We start from the raw sequence: 21,495 nt of genomic DNA, 5'->3' as shown, positions 1-21,495 counted from the left end.
CTCTGCTCATTGATCAGATGAGAGGTACTTCCCATGAGTCCCAGACTACATGGGTAGGATGCCTTGACAGGAGAACTAATTGTCCTGTCCACAGGAGAGTGAATCATCCTGTGCCACAAGAGAGTGAATCATATTGTTCCATAAGAGAACGAATCATCATGTTCCACAATCGCAATGGAGAACACATCATCTAGGCCTCACATGAGAACTAAGTATCCTGCTACACAATCGTCATGGAGAACACATCATCCAGACCTCACAGGAGAACTAATCATCCTGCTACATAGTTGCCACGGGGTGTCACAGGGAAAGTTTGATCCTTTGAACCTGTACAAGGTGCACCATCAGGGGATGGTGAGTCACCCTGTGGTCATATGTCACTGCAAGAAGTACCCTGCATCCCCCCAGAGCTCCTAGAGCTCAATACATCATACAGGACCCTCATCAGAGGGTCTTTGAATGACACCAAGTCGTTATCGGAAATTTAGGAATTTGACCTTCCCTAGGGGCTTTGTCAGAATGTCGGCGACTTGTTCATCAGTACCGATATGTTGGAGCCTTATTGCTCCTCGTTTGACACAATATTCTTTGTAACACCATACAATCTGACCACATCTCAAATGAATACATATTCTACATCGCTAGTTGAGAATGTAGACTTCACTGGAATGAAACGTGCAACCTTTGTCAATCTATCCACAATAACCAAGATGGAATCATGGTCTCACTGTCCTTAGAAAAACTGTGATGAAGTCCACAGAAATGACCTCCCATTTCCCCTCTAGAATCGCAATCGGCTATAGCAGTCCACCTAGATGTTTAGACTCTACCTTCACACACTAACAATCAAAACATCTAGGAACAAAATATGTTACATCCCTCTTCAGATTCGACCAATAGTAAAATCTCTTCACTTATTTCAATGTCTTCTAACAACCTGGGTGACCTAAATATGGTTTCGCATGAAACTGTCTCAAGATCACCTTCTTGAGTGCATTATTGTTCGCCACATATATCTTGTCTCTAAATCAAACCAATCCATCTGTGGTAAGGCAATAGTCCACATCTTGTGGACCTGCACCTGTACCTGTACTTTTACCACTACCTGTACCTATACTTGTGCATGTACATGTACTTGTACCTATGCATGTACCTACACATGTACCTACACCATCACCTGTACCTATACCTGTACTCTACTACAACCCATGCATAATCTCCATGTATTTGACATCCTACTGACTTGCCCACAAGAGCCTATCTTGTAGATTTGTCCCATAGGAGATCATAGTTGCTAAGTGATTTACATGTATCCGCCTGCTGAGAGCATCAACCACCCTATTCTCTATACCTTTGATATACTTGATCTCAAAATCAAACTCACTAATCGTAGCCAACCACTGAGCTTACCTACCATTTAGATTCATTTGGTCAAATAGATATCACAAACCACTGTGATCACTCATCAATGTAAACCTCCTACCCAGAAGATAGTGTCTCCACATCTTGAATGCATGTATAATCACTGCCAACTCAAGATCATGTGTGGCATAGTTATACTCATGCTCATTCAGCTTTCGTAAATCATATCATACCAACTTTCCATCTTGCATAGGGACTCCACCAAGTCCTTTCTTGCAAGCATTTATCCATACTACAAACTCTTTTTTCGGATCTACAATCTTTAACACTGGTTCATGTGTCAACAATTGCTTGAGTTGCTCGAAACTAGCCTCACACTCCTCTGTCCATTCAAACTTACTGCCTTTCCTTTGCAATGATGTGATAGGATAAGCAATCTATGAGAATTTCTAGATGAACCTCCTATAGTAGCCTACCAAACCCATGAAATATTTCACCCCATCTACATTCCTAGGAGCTACCCATTCCATGATGTCTCTTATCTTTTCTGGGTCTATTGCAATGCCCTCCTTGGAGACAACATGCTCCAAGTAGTGTACCTCAGTCTGAAAGAAACTACACCTGTTGAGTTTAGAATACAACCGATGCTCTCTCAACAACCTAATCACCACTGCTAAATTCTCGGCATGCTCTTCCTCATTTTTAGAATATACCAACATATCATCAATGAATGTAATAAAAAACTTATCCAAATGTGGATGCAACACATTATTCATCAAACACATAAATGTAACTGGAGCATTATTTAAACTGAATGGAACTACAAAAAACTCATAATGCCCATACCTAGTCCAGAACGTTGTCTTGTAAATGTCCTCCTCTTTGATGCATACTTAGTGATATCTAGATCTCAAATCAATCTTCAAGAACATTGTTTCTCCCTTCAGTTGATCAAACAAGTCATCAATCCTTGGTAATGGATATCTATTCTTGATGGTCACTTTATTCAACTACCTGTATTCAATGCATAATATGAGAGTACCATCTTTTTTCTTCACAAACAATATCGGTGCACCCCAGGGTGATACCCCATGCCTAATGTATCTTTTGTCCAACATTTCCTTCAAATGTAGCTTTAACTCAACCAACTTAGGTGTTCTCATCATGTAAGGTGCTTTTGATGTTGGAGTTGTCCCTAGCACTAACTCAATAGAAAAGTCTACCTCCCCGTGAGGTGGAAAATCTAAAATGTCCTCAGGAAATACATCCTTAAACTATTGTAAAACTGGGTATCTTCTCAACACATCTGCATCCTCAACTTCCTTACCCTTATCACTAGAAATGTGCAATAAAAATAACATACACCCTTTCCTCTAGCTACGCTTTGCTTGCATAGTTGTTACCATCCTAACTGATGTGGATTTCTTCTTTCCCTGTAAGAATCTTTATTCCCCAATTTCATCAATACACTCAATGGATTTTTCATAACATTCTACCTTGATTCTATGAATATACAACCAATCCATGCCCAACAACATACTGTATAATCCCAACAGTAATACATTCAAATGTGTTGCGGTAGGCATACCATTCAAATCAAATGCACAAGCTCTTACCCAATGATGAACTCGCTTCTTCGTACTTGTATCCAATTGCACTAACCAAGACTTTGCATGCAATTCCTTACTCAAACCACACTTATCCACCAATTCAAGACTCACATAACTATAATTATGTCCAGGGTCAATCAAAATAGAAATAACTTGATCGCAAATCTTACCATCCATCTTAATGATAGATGCATGATGGTCTGGTCTACATGTTTGTTATCCAATGTTGCATAAATATGAGGAACACTCTAACCAACATCCCCAATATTATGTGCCTCCTGTGCACTACATATATGAGGCCTACCACCCTGATTTTGCGGGAAATCTCTCCTGTGATGATATTTGCCACAAATCCAACACTCTATGGGCTTCCATCATATCTCCCTATTTTGTTCTCCTGGTCGAAGTCCTTGTCCTTTGTCTGATGTATTGAACTTCTCAGATGGTGCAAAATTCTATTTATTATCTGTACTCTGAGTTCTTGCTATATTTCTGTCCCATTTTCCCTTGTTCTTTGCATTACCTCTCCAGTCTGGCTTAGTCTTAGATTTGTGCTTCGATTATTCATGGCAATTATTTAGCTTTCGAATGGCCTCCTCCAATGATATAGGCTCATCAAACTAAATCATGTCTTTAAATGCAACTGGCAATTGAGTAATGAACCTATGAACCTTGGCCTTCTCCTCCATGAGATAAGGCGCATACCTCAGTAACTCCAAGACCCTACTAGTGTACTCATCATTTGTCATGGATCCCATCTTTAGCTCATAGAATTCTTTTTCTCTATCATCAAGGTATCTCTCTGATCGGTACTTCTTCTTGAATAGCCGCTCAAACTCACTCCAACTCAAATCTTCCTTGGATATACCTATGGCATTCTTCACATCTTTCCACGAAATGTTTGCTTTACCTTTGAGACTGAATGTAGCTACTTTGGCCTTCATGTTCTCTGAATAGTCATGCAACCTGAAGAACTTCTTCATACCAAGCAACCATGCATCTGCATCCTATGATTTCTTCATCTCTCCATCAAATGTTTGTGTTTTTTCTTTCTTAAAATCATTTGGCAATTATCCCTTGTCACTTATCCTGTAAGGATGATAACGATATCGATCATTATTCCTATCACAAGAAGAACTAGAATGGTACTCATTTCTATCCCTTCTCCTATGTGAAGCACCCAACAACCTGCCATCTCTAACCGTGTCATCACTATATGACCTGTGAAAACCATGTGACCTACTCCCATATGCCCCATTTGTTTTATCCTCCTTCTCATGGATGATCCGAAGTGGCCCCTGTCACTGTAAATCTGACAAGCTCTGAAGTATCACTACATTTACCTCTGCTAGCTTCTCTTGTGCCTGCATGGTTCTATCATTATCTGCCTTACAACTCCTTATTTCTTCCTTTAAGATTCTCAGTGTAACTGCCAAATCAAAAGAGTTCCCAACACCGTACTACTCTTTGGATTCATAGGGAGAGTCTTTGTAGTCTACCATCTTGCTAGCCATTTGATATTTCTTCCTGCAAGGTATATCATATTAGCTAAACCAAATCACAATAAACTAACGTACCTTAGTATAGCTCAAGGAGGATACCTTGTCTGCAATATCAACAAACCAGTGTGATACATGTATAACATAATCATGACAGCATATATAAACATAACACATAAGCATATAACCATGCAACCATCATCCTAGCTAGGGTCCAATCATCAATAAATGACCTTACAACATCACACATTACGACCTCATGCATGACAACAACCATCATTATGTCACTATACACTTGACCACATACAAGCATGAACATGCAGAAGCGATGAATAACCATCCACACATATGCATAAACACGTATGATCAATCATAAACTAAAAACACTTAAAACCAAACCTACAAGAATGATACATACAATCAAGTATGCAAGAATACAACCAAACATACAAGAATGTAGCCAAGCATACGATAATGATATATGTAAGCGACATGTTTCGACATGTAACCAGTCATACACTCATGACATCGCATTCCACAATAACAACATTAACTTTCACATGACGACATCACTACAACCATGATCAACATCATGCAAATGCAACAAACACATGGAATGAAAGTGGAAGAGACACACATGCAACTTACATGCATGAATGACCAACACACAACCCATCCAGTCTAAGAGGTGAACCATGCTCTAATACCACTTTGTACCACCCTCCTCCCACATCTACCCAACCAACCAACCAACCAAGGTAAACATGCAACGATATGGCACTATGATATGATTCAACCTCCTAATGCATGTTAAGGAAGTGGAACCGACAGAAACACACCATACAAACATTCAACGTCAACCTTAGGACCCTCAGGAACTAATCCAACACTTTAGGGAGCTTTCCCTTGGGTCCCACTGAAAGTTTGGACAACATAACCCCTAAGTGCTCCCATGCTATGGACATGACAATGTCCAAGGACCTCTGGACACTCTCACAGGCCTTCCTACCAACGTTCAGGGACTCGTTTGACTAAGTATGTGCAAGCATCCCTGGGAATTAAGCTACCTTTTCAGGCCTAGAGCCTAGGTCACTTCCAAAAACATCATGATACCTTCAAAACAGTAAATGAACAAGGAAATGATAGTGCAAAAGAAATCATTTGAATGAGACATTGACTGGACCCCTACTAACCATGACAGGCATTTCATCAAACATATCTCGAATATGTAAAGTACAGGTGTAAATAACAAATCTAACAAATCTAAGCATAAGGGTCTCATACTTAGCTGAGAGTCGCTAGGAAATATTGATGCCTTAACACATCAAATTCCATTCTATCTATTAGGTCATAGATACATTGATCATTTAATTATAAGTAAAACCATGATGAGAGCCATACATAGCTATTATCATAAAACACATACATAACAAACATAATAGCAGCAAAAGTACCAATGAAAGTACAACCATATAAACCACATATAATCCATCAAAATTCTCATAGATATACAAGGAGAAATAACCTTTCATTAATGATGCAAAATCGAAACCTGAGATGGGACTTCCATGTTTCAACCGATTGTAGAATGGCTGAGCCAATTCTCTTTTCAACTATTCACCCCCATGCTATATTCCAAGCATGAATGTGGGATCTCATAGAACACATCAATCAAAACTCATCTAAGGCTTCCAGAGGCCATCCACCTCAACCCATCCAACAGTGATTCCACCTCATGGTTGAACATCACAAAACCATCATCAGATCGGTATCTATCCAAGTCTTCCAGAGCTCTAAAGCATTTGTCCAACTGAGTCTCCAAGACTAGTAACTCAACCCAAATATTTTACTAGGTTGCAGAGCATTTGTCCAACCAAGGCTCCAGGACTAATACCTCAACCCACCAAGGGCTTCAGAGCATTTTTCCAACCAAGACTACGAGACTAGTAACTCAACCTAAGCTCTTAAAGGGCGCCAAAGCATTTGTCCAACCAAGGCTCCAGGACTAATATCTCAATGCAATCTAAGGAAACATGAGAACCAACCAAAACAAAAGAATGAAAATAAACCCACAATCACCATGACTATCTAGGAAATGGCAAGGCTAGGCAATAGTGTAGTTGTCTGTTATATCTTCCTCTTTTTAGATGGGCTCTTTCACAACATCCGTTGTTACTTCTGTTACAATAAGCACTTAATTAACAAATACAATACTTTACTTGATGTGAGACTACTTGGATACACTGATTTTGATTCTGCAGGCAATGTGGTGGACCGTAAGAGTACTTCTGGGTGTTGTTTCTCCTTGGGGTCTACTTCGATATCCTGGATGAGCAGGAAGCAGAAGTTGGTGGCTTTAAGCACCGCTAAGGCAGAATATATTGCTGCTAGCATGGCCACCTGTGAGGCAGTTTGGTTACGGAAGCTCTTCAGTGAGATGTTTGGATTTACATTGGATACCACTGTGATCCTATGTGACAACCAGAGTGGGATTCGTTTGTCGAGAATCCTGTATTTCATGACTGCTCCAAGCATATCGATATCAGGTACCACTATATTCGCAATATGGTGCAGCGAGGAGCAATAAGGCTCCAACATATCGATATTGATGAACAAGTTGCCGACATTCTGACAAAGCCCTTAGGGAAGGTCAAATTCTTGACTTTCTGATAACGACTTGGTGTCGTTCAAAGACCCTCTGATGAGGGTCCTATATGATGTATTGAGGTTTGGGAGCTCTGGGGGGGCACCGGTACTTCTTGGAGTGACATATGACCACAAACTGACTCACCATCCCTTGGTGGTGCACCTTGTATAGGTTAAAAGGATCAAACTTTCCCTGTGACACCCCATGGCAACTATGTAGCAGGATGATTAGTTCTCCTGTGAGGTCTGGATGATGTGTTCTCCATGCCGATTCTTGTATAGGTTAAAAGGATCAAACTTTCCCTGTGACACCCCATGGCAACTATGTAGCAGGATGATTAGTTCTCCTGTGAGGTCTGGATGATGTGTTCTCCATGCCGATTTTGTAGCAGGATGATTTGTTCTCCTGTGAGGCCTGGATGATGTGTTCTGCATGGCAATTGTGGAATAGGATGATTCGCTCTCCTGTGGGCCAGGATGATTAGTTCTTCGTGGCATCCACTAGACAGGATGATACGCTCTCTTGTGGACAAGATGATTCGCTCTCTTGTGGAACAATATGATTCTCTCTCTTGTGGCACAGGATGATTCCTCTCCTATGGATAGGATGATTAGTTCTCCTGTCGAGGCATCCTACCCATGCAGTTTGGGACTCATGGGAAGTACCTCTCATTTGATCAATGAGCAGGGAAATGAGGATAGGGACCATAGTAGTATCGATGGACGCGTTGTGGTATGTACCGTACTCCCTATGCTAGGATGACCTTCATTGATCTAGGATCAATGATACTGGTCTCGGACCAGTGGTAGGAGTTGTACCCACTATGACACTGACTTAGGGTCGGTTGAGGACTGGTCTGGCACCAGTGGTACACACTCTGAGACTGACTTTGAGTTAGTGAAGGATGGTATGATACATCCTCGATCATTTATTCTTCTTCATAATTCGGACAAAGCAGAGCAGAGAAAAACAGAGTAGAGCAGATGAGATCAGAACAGGGCAGAATAGAACAGAGCAGAGCTGAGCAGGGGTCAAGCTGTATAGGGCAGTGCATTTGATGGATGAATATTAGCGACTGACAGACGAATTGCAGATGGAGTTCTCCCTAGTTGAGAGGGAGTGTTAAAATTGGCAACTAGGGCCAAACTCCATGTGGGTCATCTTATTCATGGCTGATAATATTTTTATTAGATTCCTCTCGTCGAGAGGTGTAGGATTGATCTAAAGATCATCCGATTCCGATAAGTATTTATGGAGATATGAGTTTATTTTGATTATGGAATAACTATCAAGCCGACCAACAACTCATGTAGGCTTAAAAGCCCAACAATCGCATCTATTCAATCATCAACATTTGTATATAAATACAGGAGGCCTTTTCCTCATTTGGACACACTCACTCATCACATCTCCCTCTCTCTCTCCTGCGTAGAAAAGAGGCTCTTATCCTACTGCGCAGAAAGGAACTCTTCTATCACACGTGTGGAAGGAAGGACGTAGATTTAGGGTTGCAACTGTAGATCGGAAGTTTGAATAGCATTGACCGTCTTTCTCTCTCTCATAACTGCGTTGTAGGTGGAACTGACTCTCCTCAGAAGGTCGCATTTTCCGGTGAAGGAATCAAGCCGATCTGATGGTTGATTTGCAAGATCTTGTCTGCCCTAGTTGAGGGTTTATCTAGGGTTTGTTGTTGTTGATGTAAATCAGATTTATGTACTATTTCTCTCTGCTGAATTATTGAAGATAAAAGAAGATTTGATGAAAGGGTTTCCCCATATTGGGGTTTGTCCCTTGCTAGCCGCCGCATCTTGTGTCTCTTGTCTTGGCTTGTTTTCTGTCAATCGTTTAATGTTCTATCTACACTTTACTTAATATACATGTGATTGCTAATCTGTGGATAATAATAAGAAAAAGAAGTAAATTTCTCTAAGCATAGAACATACCATAATTTAACAGATTTTTTGTAAGAAACAGTTTCAAAGAAGCATATGAGGATGGTTAAGAATTTCCTCCAAGCGAGGATTTCAAAGGAACATATAAGGATGATGAATTTCCTCCGAGCAAAGATTTCAAAGGTATAGATGAGGACGATATATTTCTTCTAAGTAAGTATTTCAAAGGCAAAAATGAGGATGGTCAAGGATTTCCTTTGAGTGGGGATTTAAAAGGAACATATGAGGATGGTGAATGATTTCCTCTGAGCAAGGAATTCAAAGGCACTTTTGGGGATGATGTATTTCCTTTGAGCGAGGATTTCAAAGGCACAGATGACGATGATGGATTTCCTTCGAGTGAGGATTTGAAAGGAATAAACGAGGATGGTGAAGGATTTCTTCCGAGAGAGGATTTCAAAGGTGGAAATGAGGATGGTGAAGGATTTCTTAATCATGTTGATTATGAATGTAGTAGGGGTAATATACCTCCTAATGATGAGGGGAATGCTTGTATAGAGGATGATGAAACGATGGAGACATTATAGTAAGATTAATGTTTGACCTATTTATATCAATACAAATCATTGGAGTTACACAACATCTAGAAAAAAATTCTCATAAGAACAAGTTCCATCACTAACTTGATTTTAAGTGGATGTTTTCACAAAAATTGCTAAAATATATAGAATTAAAATATGCATTGGAGAAAATAAAAGCATCTTTGTCAATAAATAAAAACATGTAAAAATAATATTTAGTAACTTTTATAATCATCATAGCGGGAGTCTTTTACTCCTTAAAAAGGTGTATTAAGAAAGAATAAGTCTTTTACTCCTTAAAAAGGTGTATTAAGAAAGAATAATTAAAAAAAACATTGTGCTTTAATATCTATATATTAATTATAGAAAATAAATTATCAAATGTAATATATAGAAAATAAATTATCAAATAAACATTCAATAAAGAAACACCCACTTAGAAACCAAATTAAGAAAACGCCTATGGCATATCCATGTTAAATAATTTATTTATTTTTCTTTAATGGTACAAAATTATATCATTCCAAAAAAAGATATGAGGCCATTGAGATGCTCGAAAAGAGTTCAGACTTTTACTATTGAAAAATGTCATGTTTGTTTAAGTTTTCACCTTGACTTTTTGTATCAAAGTAACTAGTTTGCCAAAACTATATTATAAAATTAAGATACTTATCAAGGTGTAATATAAAGTAATTTTACTTTATGTAAAAATATAATAATAAATAGCTCTAAACGTTAAACTTTTAAGATTATGACAAGTTGAAATGTTCATATATCAATTTTTTCTTTAATTCATCCATGAAGTTAAGACGACTGCATTATGTTGCAAACATTGTGTATATATTAAATATCTTTTGAGAAAATTATAAATGAACATGAAACTGTTTGAATGCAAGGAACTATGAAGATAGAAGTCCATGTCCATAGATGATGCCTAGAGTGATAATTGTTAGTGTTTGTTTTCTTAAACACTTTCACTGAAGTCATCTGCCGAAGACCTTTGCTCCAGCATATACAGTCCGATTTAGTCCAACAAACGTCCGCTTGAGCCCAACAAACCTACAACCTTATCCACTTCTGTCTCAAAATACGTTCCAGCTTCCAGCCCGCATGGTCCATGATCCCTTTGATTCGTATGAAATGTCAAAGAAATGATCACTTCGTTTGGTCCATAATTTCCAAGGTGTCCACTTCCTTAAATCGTTCTGCACACATGCATGCACAGTGTAGCAAAACTAGTAATCAGTAGAAATACTTATTTTCAGTCTTTTAATGTATTGGAAGGTTTAACTTATACAACTCATCTGATCGAGTATGATGCCTCATCATTAACCCTTTTAGGGTTATCTCACAGCTTACTCACGTAGCGAATCATTAGATTTTTAATTGAAAGCATCAATAACGCAAATTTACCACTGAATTACAATCAAGGGCATAAAACAATACTTACCGCGATTCTGTTGTCCTGTTCGAATCCAAGACCATGCGAAAGGGCCCCGATATATTTGTCCTTGACACTTGCATCCCCTTCCAGAGCATAATGCAGTTTAATTGAAGTTAACCAATTATTTCCATTTGTGGTTGTGATAATCCTTCTGATTCCTGAATATGTCCCATCATTCCAATAAGCCCTCAATAAGCCCTCGCACGGCCGCTGTGTAGTTGAGAGCAGTGAAAATTCTGCCATATAGAAAACGTTGGATTTGATTGAATAACACAACAAAATTCCCTGAAAGAGCAACAGGATAGTTTCAACCACAAATACTCTACCGACTCTTTGGCTTGGAGCACCACCGAGGCAGAATATATTACTGCTAGCATGGTCACCTGTGAGGCAGTTTGGTTACGAAAGCTCTTCAGTGAGCTGTTTGGATTTACATTGGATACCACTGTGATCCTGACAACCAGAGTGGGATTCGTTTGTCAGAGAATCCTGTATTTCATGACCACTCCAAGCATATCGATATCAGGTACCACTATATTCGAGATATGGTGCGACGAGGAGCAATAAGCCTCCAACATATCGGTACTGATGAACAGGTCGCCGACATTTTGACAAAGCCCCTAGGGAAGGTCAAATTCCTAACTTTCTGATAACGACTTGGTGTCATTCAAAGACCCTCTGATGAGGGTCCTGTATGATGTATTGAGCTCTGGGAGCTTTGGAGGGGCGCGGGGTACTTCTTGGAGCGACATATGACCACAGGGTGACTCACCATCCCCTGGTGGTGCACCTTGTACAGGGTAAAAGGATCAAACTTTCCTTGTGACACCCCATGGCGACTATGTAGCAGGATGATTAGTTCTCCTGTGAGGTCTGGATGATGTGTTCTCCATGACGATTGTGTAGCAGGATGATTAGTTCTCCTCTGAGGCTTGGATGATGTGTTCTCCATGGTGATTGTGGAATAGGATGATTCGCTCTCCTATGGGCTAGGATGATTAGTTCTCCGTGGCATCCACTAGACAGGATGATTCGCTGTCCTGTGGACAAGATGATTCGCTCTTTTGTGGAACAATATGATTCGCTCTCTTGCGGCACAGGATGATTCGCTCTCCTATGGACGGGATGATTAATTCTCCTGTCGAGGCATCCTACCCATGTAGTATGGGACTCATGGGAAGTACCTCTCATCTGATCAATGAGCAGAGAAATGAGGATAGGGACCATAGTAGTACCGATGGATGCATCATTGTATCGACCATACTCCCTATGCTAGGATGACCTTCATTGATTTGGGATCAATGATACTGGTTTGGGACCAGTGGTAGGAGTTGTACCCACTATGACACTGACTTTGACTCGGTTGAGGACTGATCTAGGACCAGTGGTACACACTGTGAGACCGACTTTGAGTTAGTGGAGGATGGTATGACACATCCTCGATCATTTATTCTTCTTCATAATTTAGACAAAGCATAGCAGAGCAGAGCAAATTAGAACAGGGCAGAACATAATAGAGCAGAGCAGGGGTCAAGCTGTACAGGGTAGTGCATTTGATGGATGAATATTAGTGACTGACGTACAAATTGCAAATGGAGTTCTCCCTAGTTGAGAGAGAGTGTTAAAATTGGAAAATAGGGCCAAACTCCATGTGGGTCATCTTATTCATGGCTGATAATATTTTTATTAGATTCCTCTCGTTGAGAGGTGTAGGATTGATCTAAAGATCATCCGATTCCGATAAATATTTATGGAGATATGAGTTTATTTTGATTATGGAATAATTGTCAAGCCGACAAGCAACTCATGTAGGCTCAAAAGCCCAACAATCGCATCTATTCAATCATCAACATTTGTATATAAATACAGGAGGCCTTTTCCTCATTTGGACACACTCACTCATCACATCTCTCTCTCTCTCTCTCCTGTGCAGAAAAGAGGCTCTTATCCTACTGCGCAGAAAGGGACTCTTATCTCACACATGTGGAAGGAAGGACACAGATTTATGGCTGTAACTACAGATCGGAAGTTTGACCAGCATTGACCATCTTTCTCTCTCTCAGAACTGCGCTATAGGTGGAACTGACTCTCCTCAGAAGGTTGCATTTTTTGGTGAAGGAATCAAGCCGATCCGACGGTCGGTTTGCAAGATATTGCCTGCCCTAGTTGAGGGTTGATCTAGGGTTTGTTGTTGCTGATGCAAATCAGATTTATGTACTATTTCTCTTTGCTGAATTATTGAAGTTAAAAGAAGATTTGATCAAAGGGTTTCCCCATATTGGGGTTTGTCCCTGGTTAGCCGCCACATCTTGTGTCTCTTGTCTTGGCTTGTTTTTTGTCGATCATTTAATGTTCTATCTGCACTTTACTTAATATACATGTGATTGCTAATCTGTGGATAATAATAAGGAAAAGAATTAAACTGCTCTAAGCAAAGAACATACCATAATTTAACAGATTTCTTGTAAGAAACAGTTTCAAAGAAACATATGAGGATGGTTAAGAATTTCCTCCAAGCAAGGATTTCAAAGGAACATATAAGGATGATGAATTTCCTCCGAGCAAAGATTTCAAAGGTATAGATGAGGACTATGTATTTCTTCTAAGTAAGTATTTCAAAGGCAAAAATGAGGATGGTCAAGTATTTCCTTTGAGTGGGGATTTAAAAGGAACATATGAGGATGGTGAATGATTTCCTCTGAGCAAGGAATTCAAAGGCACTTTTGGGGATGATGTATTTCCTTTGAGTGAGGATTTCAAAGGCATAGATGACGATGATGGATTTCCTTCGAGTGATGATTTGAAAGGAATAAATGAGGATGGTGAAGGATTTCTTCCGAGAGAGGATTTCAAAGGTGCAAATGAGGATGGAGAAGGATTTCTTAATCATGTTGATTATGAATGTAGTAGGGGTAATATACCTCCTAATGATAAGGAAAATGTTTGTATAGAGGATGATGAAACGATGGAGACATTACAAACATATATTATATATAATATTAACGCTTGACCTATGTATATCAATACAAATCATTCGAGTTACACAAGGTCTAGAAAAAAATTCTCATAAGAACACATTCCATCACTAACTTGATTTTAAGTGAATGTTTTCACAGAAATTCTAAAATATATAGAATTAAAATATGCATTGGAGAAAATAAAAACATCTTTGTCAATAAATAAAACATGTAAAAATAATATTTAGTAACTTTTATGATCATCATAGCGAGAATCTTTTACTCCATAAAAAGGTGTATTGAGAAAGAATAATTAAAAAAAAACATTATACTTTAATATCTATATATTAATAATAGAAAATAAATTTATCAAATAAACAAACACCCACTTAGAAACCAAATTAAGAAAATGCCTATGGCACATCCATTTTAAATAATTTATTTATTTTTCTCTAAGGGTACAAACTTATATCATTCCAAATAAAATATGAGGCCATTGACATGCTCGAAAAGGGTTCAAACTTTTACTATTGAAAAATGTCATGTTTGTTTAAGTTTTCACCTTAACTTTTTGTATCAAAGTCGCTAGTTTGCCAAACTATATTATAAAATTAAGATACTTATCAAGGTGTAATATAAAGTAATTTTACTTTATGTAAAAATATAATAATAAATAGCTCCATACGTTAAACTTTTAAGATTATGACAGGTTGAAATGTTCATATATCAATTTTTGCTTTAATTCATCCATGAAGTTAAGACGACTACATTATGTTGCAAACATTGTGTATATATTAAATGTCTTTTGAGAAAATTATAAATGAACATGAAGGTGTTTGAATGCGAGCGAACTATGAATATAGAATTCCACGTCCATAGATGATGACCAGAGTGATAATTGTTAACTTTCACTCAAGTCGTCTGCCGAAGATCTTTGCTCCAGCATATACAGTCCGATTGAGTCCAACAAATGTCCGCTTGAGCCAAACAAACCTACAACCTTACCTGCTTCTGTCTCAAAATACGTTCCAGCTTCCAGCCCGCATGGTCCATGATCGCTTTGATTCGTATGAAATGTCAAAGAAATGATCACTTCGTTTGGTCCATATTTTCCGAGGCGTCCACTGATTTTGGTGAGGAACTCCTCTGGATAGTTTAAATCGTACTGCACACATGCATGCACAGGGCAGCAAAACTAGTAATCAGTAGAAATACTTATTTTCAGTCTTTTAATGTACTGGAAGGTTTAACTTATACAACTCATCTGATTGAGTATGATGCTCTCATCATTAACCCTTTTAGGGTTATCTCAATGCTTACTCACATAGCGAACCATTAGATTTTTAATTGAAAGCATCAATAACGCAAATTTACAACTGAATTACAATCAAGGGCATAAAACACTACTTACCGCGATTCGGTTGTCCTGTTCGAATCCGAGACCATGCGGAAGGGCCTCGATATATTTGTCTTTGACACTTGCATGCCCTTCCAGAGCATAATGCAGTTGAATTAAAGTTAACCAATTATTTCCATTTGTGGTCGTCATAATCCTTCTGATTCCTGAATATGTCCCATCATTCCAGTAAGCCCCCCCATGGCCGCCGTGTAGTTGAGAGCAGTGAAAATTCTGCCATATAGAAAACGTTGGATTTGATTGAATAACAAAACAAAAATCCCAGAAAGAGCAACGGATAGTTTCAACCACAAATACTCTACCAGCCCTCTATCCAACCCAAATTAGTTTGTACCGATCATAGCAAGCTAAATTAGTTTGTACCGATCATAGCAAGCTAAAGTAGGGCACATTTTCACATTGGAAGCCCACAAAGAGAAAGCAATAGATACGAAGACAGAGAATTTTACAGAGGTAGAGGATGAGAAATTCTCATTTCAGAGCAGAAGGAACATAACTTATGTGATTCTGCAAATGTTTTTACACTTACCATTGATTTCCAATGTGGAGGTAAATAATATGAATATGAAGAAGAGCTAAATTACCTTGAAACATGGCTTGCAACACCATGCCTTGATAAACTCTGTATAGAAGCTGCATAAATGCATGTTGAAGACATCTTGGATGATAAAACATCAATAAAATTTCTAGTATTGGAGTCTTGAAAAAATATTTTTTATCATAAACTTATGTTGCAGCAAATTGATGATGAAGATCACACAATAAAATATAACATGTTTGCAGAAAATTGATGATGAAGATCACACAATAAAATATAACATGTAGCAAGAGTCCACATACAAACCAATTTTTGAAGAAGTCTAGGACATAATTAGACAATCTGGAACAATGGAAGACATGCACAAACAAGTGAAGAAACTAAGGTTTTAACAATACAACAAGAAGAAAAAAAACTGAAACAATTTAGGATCCGGAAGAAAAGAAAACGAAAAGGAAATCCAACTGTCATTTTTTTTAAATTGTAAGCTTAACTGAGACATAGACCAGCAGACATCTTAGTTTAAATTTTATGTGGTTGTAATTAAGAGAGAATAATGTAGAAAATAATTCCAACCACCTGCTAAGTGTCACATAAGTCTAATTTCAATTAGCCTAATTTAATTCAGTCTTATTATAATTATTTATTGTTGATATCTCCATCGTAATCTTATATAATTATTTTAAAATAATAAAAATACTCCGCATTTTTCATTTCTTTAACATTTCTAGCGTATTAATTACCTAATCAAACTGACCTGCCATATTTTCAAATTCTTCAGCCCGATTTGGCAACATTAGGTAACTTTGTAGCAAACTTGTTTTAAAGGTTTGCCACACTAACTCTATCATTTACGTTCGTTTCTTATTTTTCGATTCGATAAAAAAAATAGAATACATTCTAGTATATTGTCGGGTAATTAATTCACTGTTGTGATAGTTTCTCGCCACAATCCGTCGTGACTGTAAAGATTTACAGAAACGCAGAGAGTGAGGAAACACACTTACGAACTTACCATTAAATAAAATTTACACAAACTAAGAGATTTTCAGAATCCTTATAATTAACTGTTTCTATAATTTACATTACTTTTCCAAAAACGTAGTCACTGAGAGTTGCTGAAAATAACTTTTAAAAATGATGGTTGCTAAAAATAACTTAAAAAATTGGATAACAGAACTCAAACAGCCAGCTAACTGCCCAACTAGATTAATTAATATAATAGACTATTTTAACACTCCTCTTTAATGGTAAGGGTTACAGTCACTAATACTAACAAATCCTACATAATTACGACCACTATTGTTTGTTGAAGTATGACTTTGATATAGGATAATTGCGATTGATTCACAAACTTTTTGTATTTTTGCAAGTGTTTGTATTTTTGTTGTTAGTTTTATGTATACAACTTTTTTTTCCTTTTGCTTTCAATTTTATACATATATTTTCTTGTTTTGTAGTTTCAACTTTAATCTGGTCTTTTTTTCAATATGTCTTAGTCTTCAATGCTATCTTTGTTTTCTGCAATTGTTTGATTGAACTTTCTGTCAACCTCCGATATGTAAAAACAATATATTCATGTGTTTTATATTCTCTTCCATGGTCACAAAGTCTTCCAGAACTCTGATGTTAGGGTTGATTTCTGCAATTGTTAACAATATATTCATGTGTTTTATATTTTCTTCCATGGTCGCAAAGTCTTCAAGAACACTGATGGTAGGGTTGATTTCTTTTGCTAAATTTTCTGTTGTATTTATGGTAGGTTTTCTATTTTTCATGATTACTTTCATCTTTATTAAGACTTTGAAAGGCACTCTTTAACAAAAATTACTTTAGTGTTAGAAGAAAATTCAACTTTCACTATGGTAGGGTTGATTTCTTCTGCTGAATTTTCTGTTGTACTTATTGTAGGTTTTCCATTTTCCATAATTACTTTTATCTTTATTATACTTAGACTTTGAAAAGTACTCTTTAACAAAAATTACTTTAGTGTTAGAAGAAAATTCAACTTTCACTATGGTAGGGTTGATTTCTTCTGCTGAATTTTCTGTTGTACTTATTGTAGGTTTTCCATTTTCCATAATTACTTTTATCTTTATTATACTTAGACTTTGAAAAGTACTCTTTAACAAAAATTACTTTAGTGTTAGAAGCAAATTCAACTTTCACTACTAGATTATCCTTATTTGTTGTTGCTGCTGAATGAAAATTTTAATTTCATCCCCAACCAGTGTATTTGTATAATGGACTTTAATATCAAAGTTCATGCTATGGATTTTTGTACATTATCATTTTTTCTTTTGCAAATAGACATGTTTGTCCTGCTTAGGACAACTGCAGTGTATGTTTATATTTTTCTTATCTTCAACAATGTCACCTAGTATTCCCACAATGTCAATTTTTTTAATTTTCTTTTGCAATTTCTTCCCAAAAAAAAAAAAAAAAAAATCTTTGTAACAACAATGTAATTGTCTGGTATATCTTCCTCTTTTTAGATGGGCTCTTTCACAACATCCGTTGTTACTTCTGTTAAAATAAGCACTTAATTAACAAATACAATACTCTACTTCATTAACAAATACAATGCTTTGTGGCTTTGCAAACAACGAAAAGTTGCAGGGCTCACTCACCAAATGAAAAAACTCTCAAACTCTTTTATACAGACTTCATATTTAGACCTGCTCCTTCATTAAATGAAATTCAAATCCTTGGATCTTATGTTACGCGAGTCTTAAATCCCCTCATGTTTTTCACAAAAAAGTCTTAGAGTTGTTCTGATACCATGAAAAGATTTACAGAGAAGTAGGATGATATTGGCAAGTCTTTGTAACCCTTAAATAAAATTTACACAGACCAAAAGATTTTCAGAATCCTTATAATTAACTGAACTGCTTCTAGAACTTGCCTGACACATGACAATATGCTGACTGACGGTTGCTAAAAATAACTTAGCAACTTCCTAAAAATAGATAGTTGGACTCGAACTAACGAATAACCGCCCAGCACATTGTACTTCGTTTCATCACATTGTCTTCCACTGGATTTCTCCGTTACAATGTGAAAATGTGCCCTACTTTAGTTTGATATGATCGGTAGAAACTAATTTGGCTTATGAGAATCTTAACAGCACATATTTGAGTTTTATTCCGTTTTACTTGTTAAAAAGACCTTTCTATGATATATATTCCAACAAGCAGACAATAAGATTACTTGATTTAGGAGTTGTTCATTTCTGAACTATATATGTGGTATTGAAAACTATACATACGGTTACTCTTTTTAATGTCTCTGTTATTCATTAAAGCTTGACGTTTTCTTCACAACAGGAGTTTCACCGGAGCCGGCTCTACGGCGGTATCGCTGGGGGAGCGGTTTGGAATGATGGGACACATTCAGGAATTAGACGGATTACCATGATTGTAAATGATAATAATTTTTTAACTTCAGTCAAACTGTGTTATGGTCTCCAAGGGGATGGAAACATAAAGGATAAATATATCGAGGGCCATAGGCCGGCAGTTATAAATGCGTTTCCAAACGAAGTAAGTCGCCGTATGCTCAAGTAATAATGTTCGAAGTTCGATGTATCGTATATATATTTAATAGAATGTAATTTGTGATTACATTGATTACGTGGTTTTGTTGACGCGTGCATGCAGTACGATTTGAATTACCCAGAGGAAATGGTAACCAAAATCAGTGGTTATTTCGGAACATATGGAGCTTGGAAGGTGATCAAATCTTTGACATTCCATACGAATCAAAGGAAGCTTGGACCATGTGGGGAGGAAGGGGGGCCTAGTTTTGAGACAGAAATGGGAGGGAAGATTGTAGGTCTCTTCGGAAGAGGTGGAGATCTTGTGGATGCAATCGGAGTTTATACGCTGAAGACAGGTTCCAGAAATGAAGTGAGTGATAGTGACGATTAAATTATGGGTGTATTCTCTGTTGACTTTAGAGGTGTATTTTTATATTTAAGTATTTTCGGATTATTCACATTAGGAATTTTGATTGCCACATTTTGAGCTAGATGAGCCACATTTAATGGCTGGTAATGTTAACAACTAAAATGTCTGATGGATTACTAAAATGTCTGATGTGAATAATCCTTATAGCTTCATACACTGTTGTAACTGAAAATGATAGAGGGCTGGTAGAGTATTTGTGGTTGAAACTATCCGTTGCTCTTTCTGGGAATTTTGTTTTGTTATTCAATCAAATCCAACGTTTTCTGTATCGCAGAATTTTCACTGCTCTCAACGACACGGCGGCCGTGGGGGGGCTTATTGGAATGATGGGACATATTCAGGAATCAGAAGGATTATCACGACCACAAATGGAAATAATTGGTTAACTTCAATTCAACTGCATTATGCTCTGGAAGGGGATGCAAGTGTCAAGGACAAATATATCGAGGCCCTTCCGCATGGTCTCGGATTCTAAAGGACAACCGAATCGTGGTAAGTAGTGCTTTATGCTCCTGATTGTGATTCAGTTGTAAATTTGTGTTATCGATGCTTTCAATTAAAAAATCTAATGGTTCGCTATGTGAGTAAGCTGTGAGATAACCCCAAAAGGGTTAATGATGAAAGCGTCATACTCAATCACATGAGTTTTATAAGTTAAACCTTCCAATACATTAAAAGACTGAAAATAAGTACTTCTACTGATTACTAGTTTTGCTGCCCTGTGCATGCATGTGTGCAGTACGATTTAAACTATCCAGATGAGTTCCTCACCAAAATCAGTGGACGCCTTGGAAAATGTGGACCAAACGAAGTGATCATTTCTTTGACATTTCATACGAATCAAAGGGATCATGGACCATGCGGGCTGGAAGCTGGAACTTATTTTGAGACAGAAGCGGGTAAGATTGTAGGTTTGTTTGGCTCAAGCGGACAATTGTTGGACTCAATCGGACTCTATATTTTTGAGACAGAAGCGGGTAAGATTGTAGGTTTGTTTGGCTCAAGCGGACAATTGTTGGACTCAATCGGACTCTATATGCTCGAGCCAAGATCTTCGGCAGACGACTTGAGTGAAAGTGGTTAAGAAAACAAACACTATCAATTATAACTCTCGTCATCATCTATGGACATGGACTTTACAGGTGTAGGGAACTATTTTCATAGTTCTTCCCATTCAAACAGTTTCAGGTTCATTTGTAATTTTCTCAAAAGATATTTAATATATACACAATGTTTGCAACATAATGTAGTCTGACCTTCACGGATGAATTAAAGTAAAAATTGTAACCTGGCATGCATCCTGATTGTATATATGAAAATTTCTGTAATAATATTAAAAGTTTAAAGTATGGAGCTATTTTGTCAATTCTTAAGGAAAAATACTTTATATTACATCTTGATAAGTATCTTAATTTTATAATATAGTTTTGGCAAACTAATCACTTTGATACAAAAAGTAAGGTAAAAACTTCGATACAAAAAGTTAAGGTGAAAACTTAAACAAACATGGCATTTTACATTAGTAAAAGTCCGAACCCTTTTCGAGCATCTCAATGGCCTCATATCTTTTTTTGGAATGA

At 37.3% G+C, this 21,495-nt stretch overlaps 2 protein-coding genes across 3 annotated transcripts in view; one reads left to right on the top strand and one right to left on the bottom strand.

The window, feature by feature from the left end:
• Nucleotides 1–21,264, top strand: part of LOC149211323 (uncharacterized) — a 28,111-nt gene extending 6,847 nt beyond the window's left edge. The window contains exons 3-7 of one of the 2 annotated variants that reach the window (XR_016250706.1): nt 19,274–19,489; nt 19,607–19,855; nt 20,190–20,407; nt 20,655–20,826; nt 20,905–21,264. Coding sequence is in view for 1 of the 2 variants with exons in the window: in XM_089391461.1 (XP_089247587.1) it covers nt 19,274–19,489; nt 19,607–19,855; nt 20,190–20,390 (666 nt within the window). In the remaining variant the exon portion in view is untranslated. Of the gene's footprint in view, nt 1–19,273; nt 19,490–19,606; nt 19,856–20,189; nt 20,408–20,654 lie in introns of both variants that reach the window. The other variant, XM_089391461.1, reaches the window with a different exon arrangement.
• On the bottom strand, nt 14,758–15,647 carry LOC149211324 (galactose-specific lectin-like). Its single transcript, XM_089390416.1, has 2 exons — nt 15,404–15,647; nt 14,758–15,157 (listed from the first exon to the last, which is right to left on the bottom strand). Exons 1-2 carry the CDS (start codon nt 15,539–15,541, stop codon nt 14,894–14,896), a joined length of 402 nt encoding a protein of 133 aa, XP_089246542.1. The 5' UTR covers nt 15,542–15,647; the 3' UTR covers nt 14,758–14,893.
• Nucleotides 21,265–21,495: the final 231 nt, after the last annotated feature.

The sequence above is a fragment of the Pinus tabuliformis genome, chromosome 1_1, assembly GCF_031772625.1.
Source record: "Pinus tabuliformis cultivar Carrire ecotype Pingquan chromosome 1_1, CPIR1, whole genome shotgun sequence".
Classification (NCBI taxonomy): Eukaryota; Viridiplantae; Streptophyta; class Pinopsida; order Pinales; family Pinaceae; genus Pinus; species Pinus tabuliformis.
Note: the sequence above shows the minus strand (reverse complement) of the source record. Positions and strands in the feature narration are given on the sequence as shown.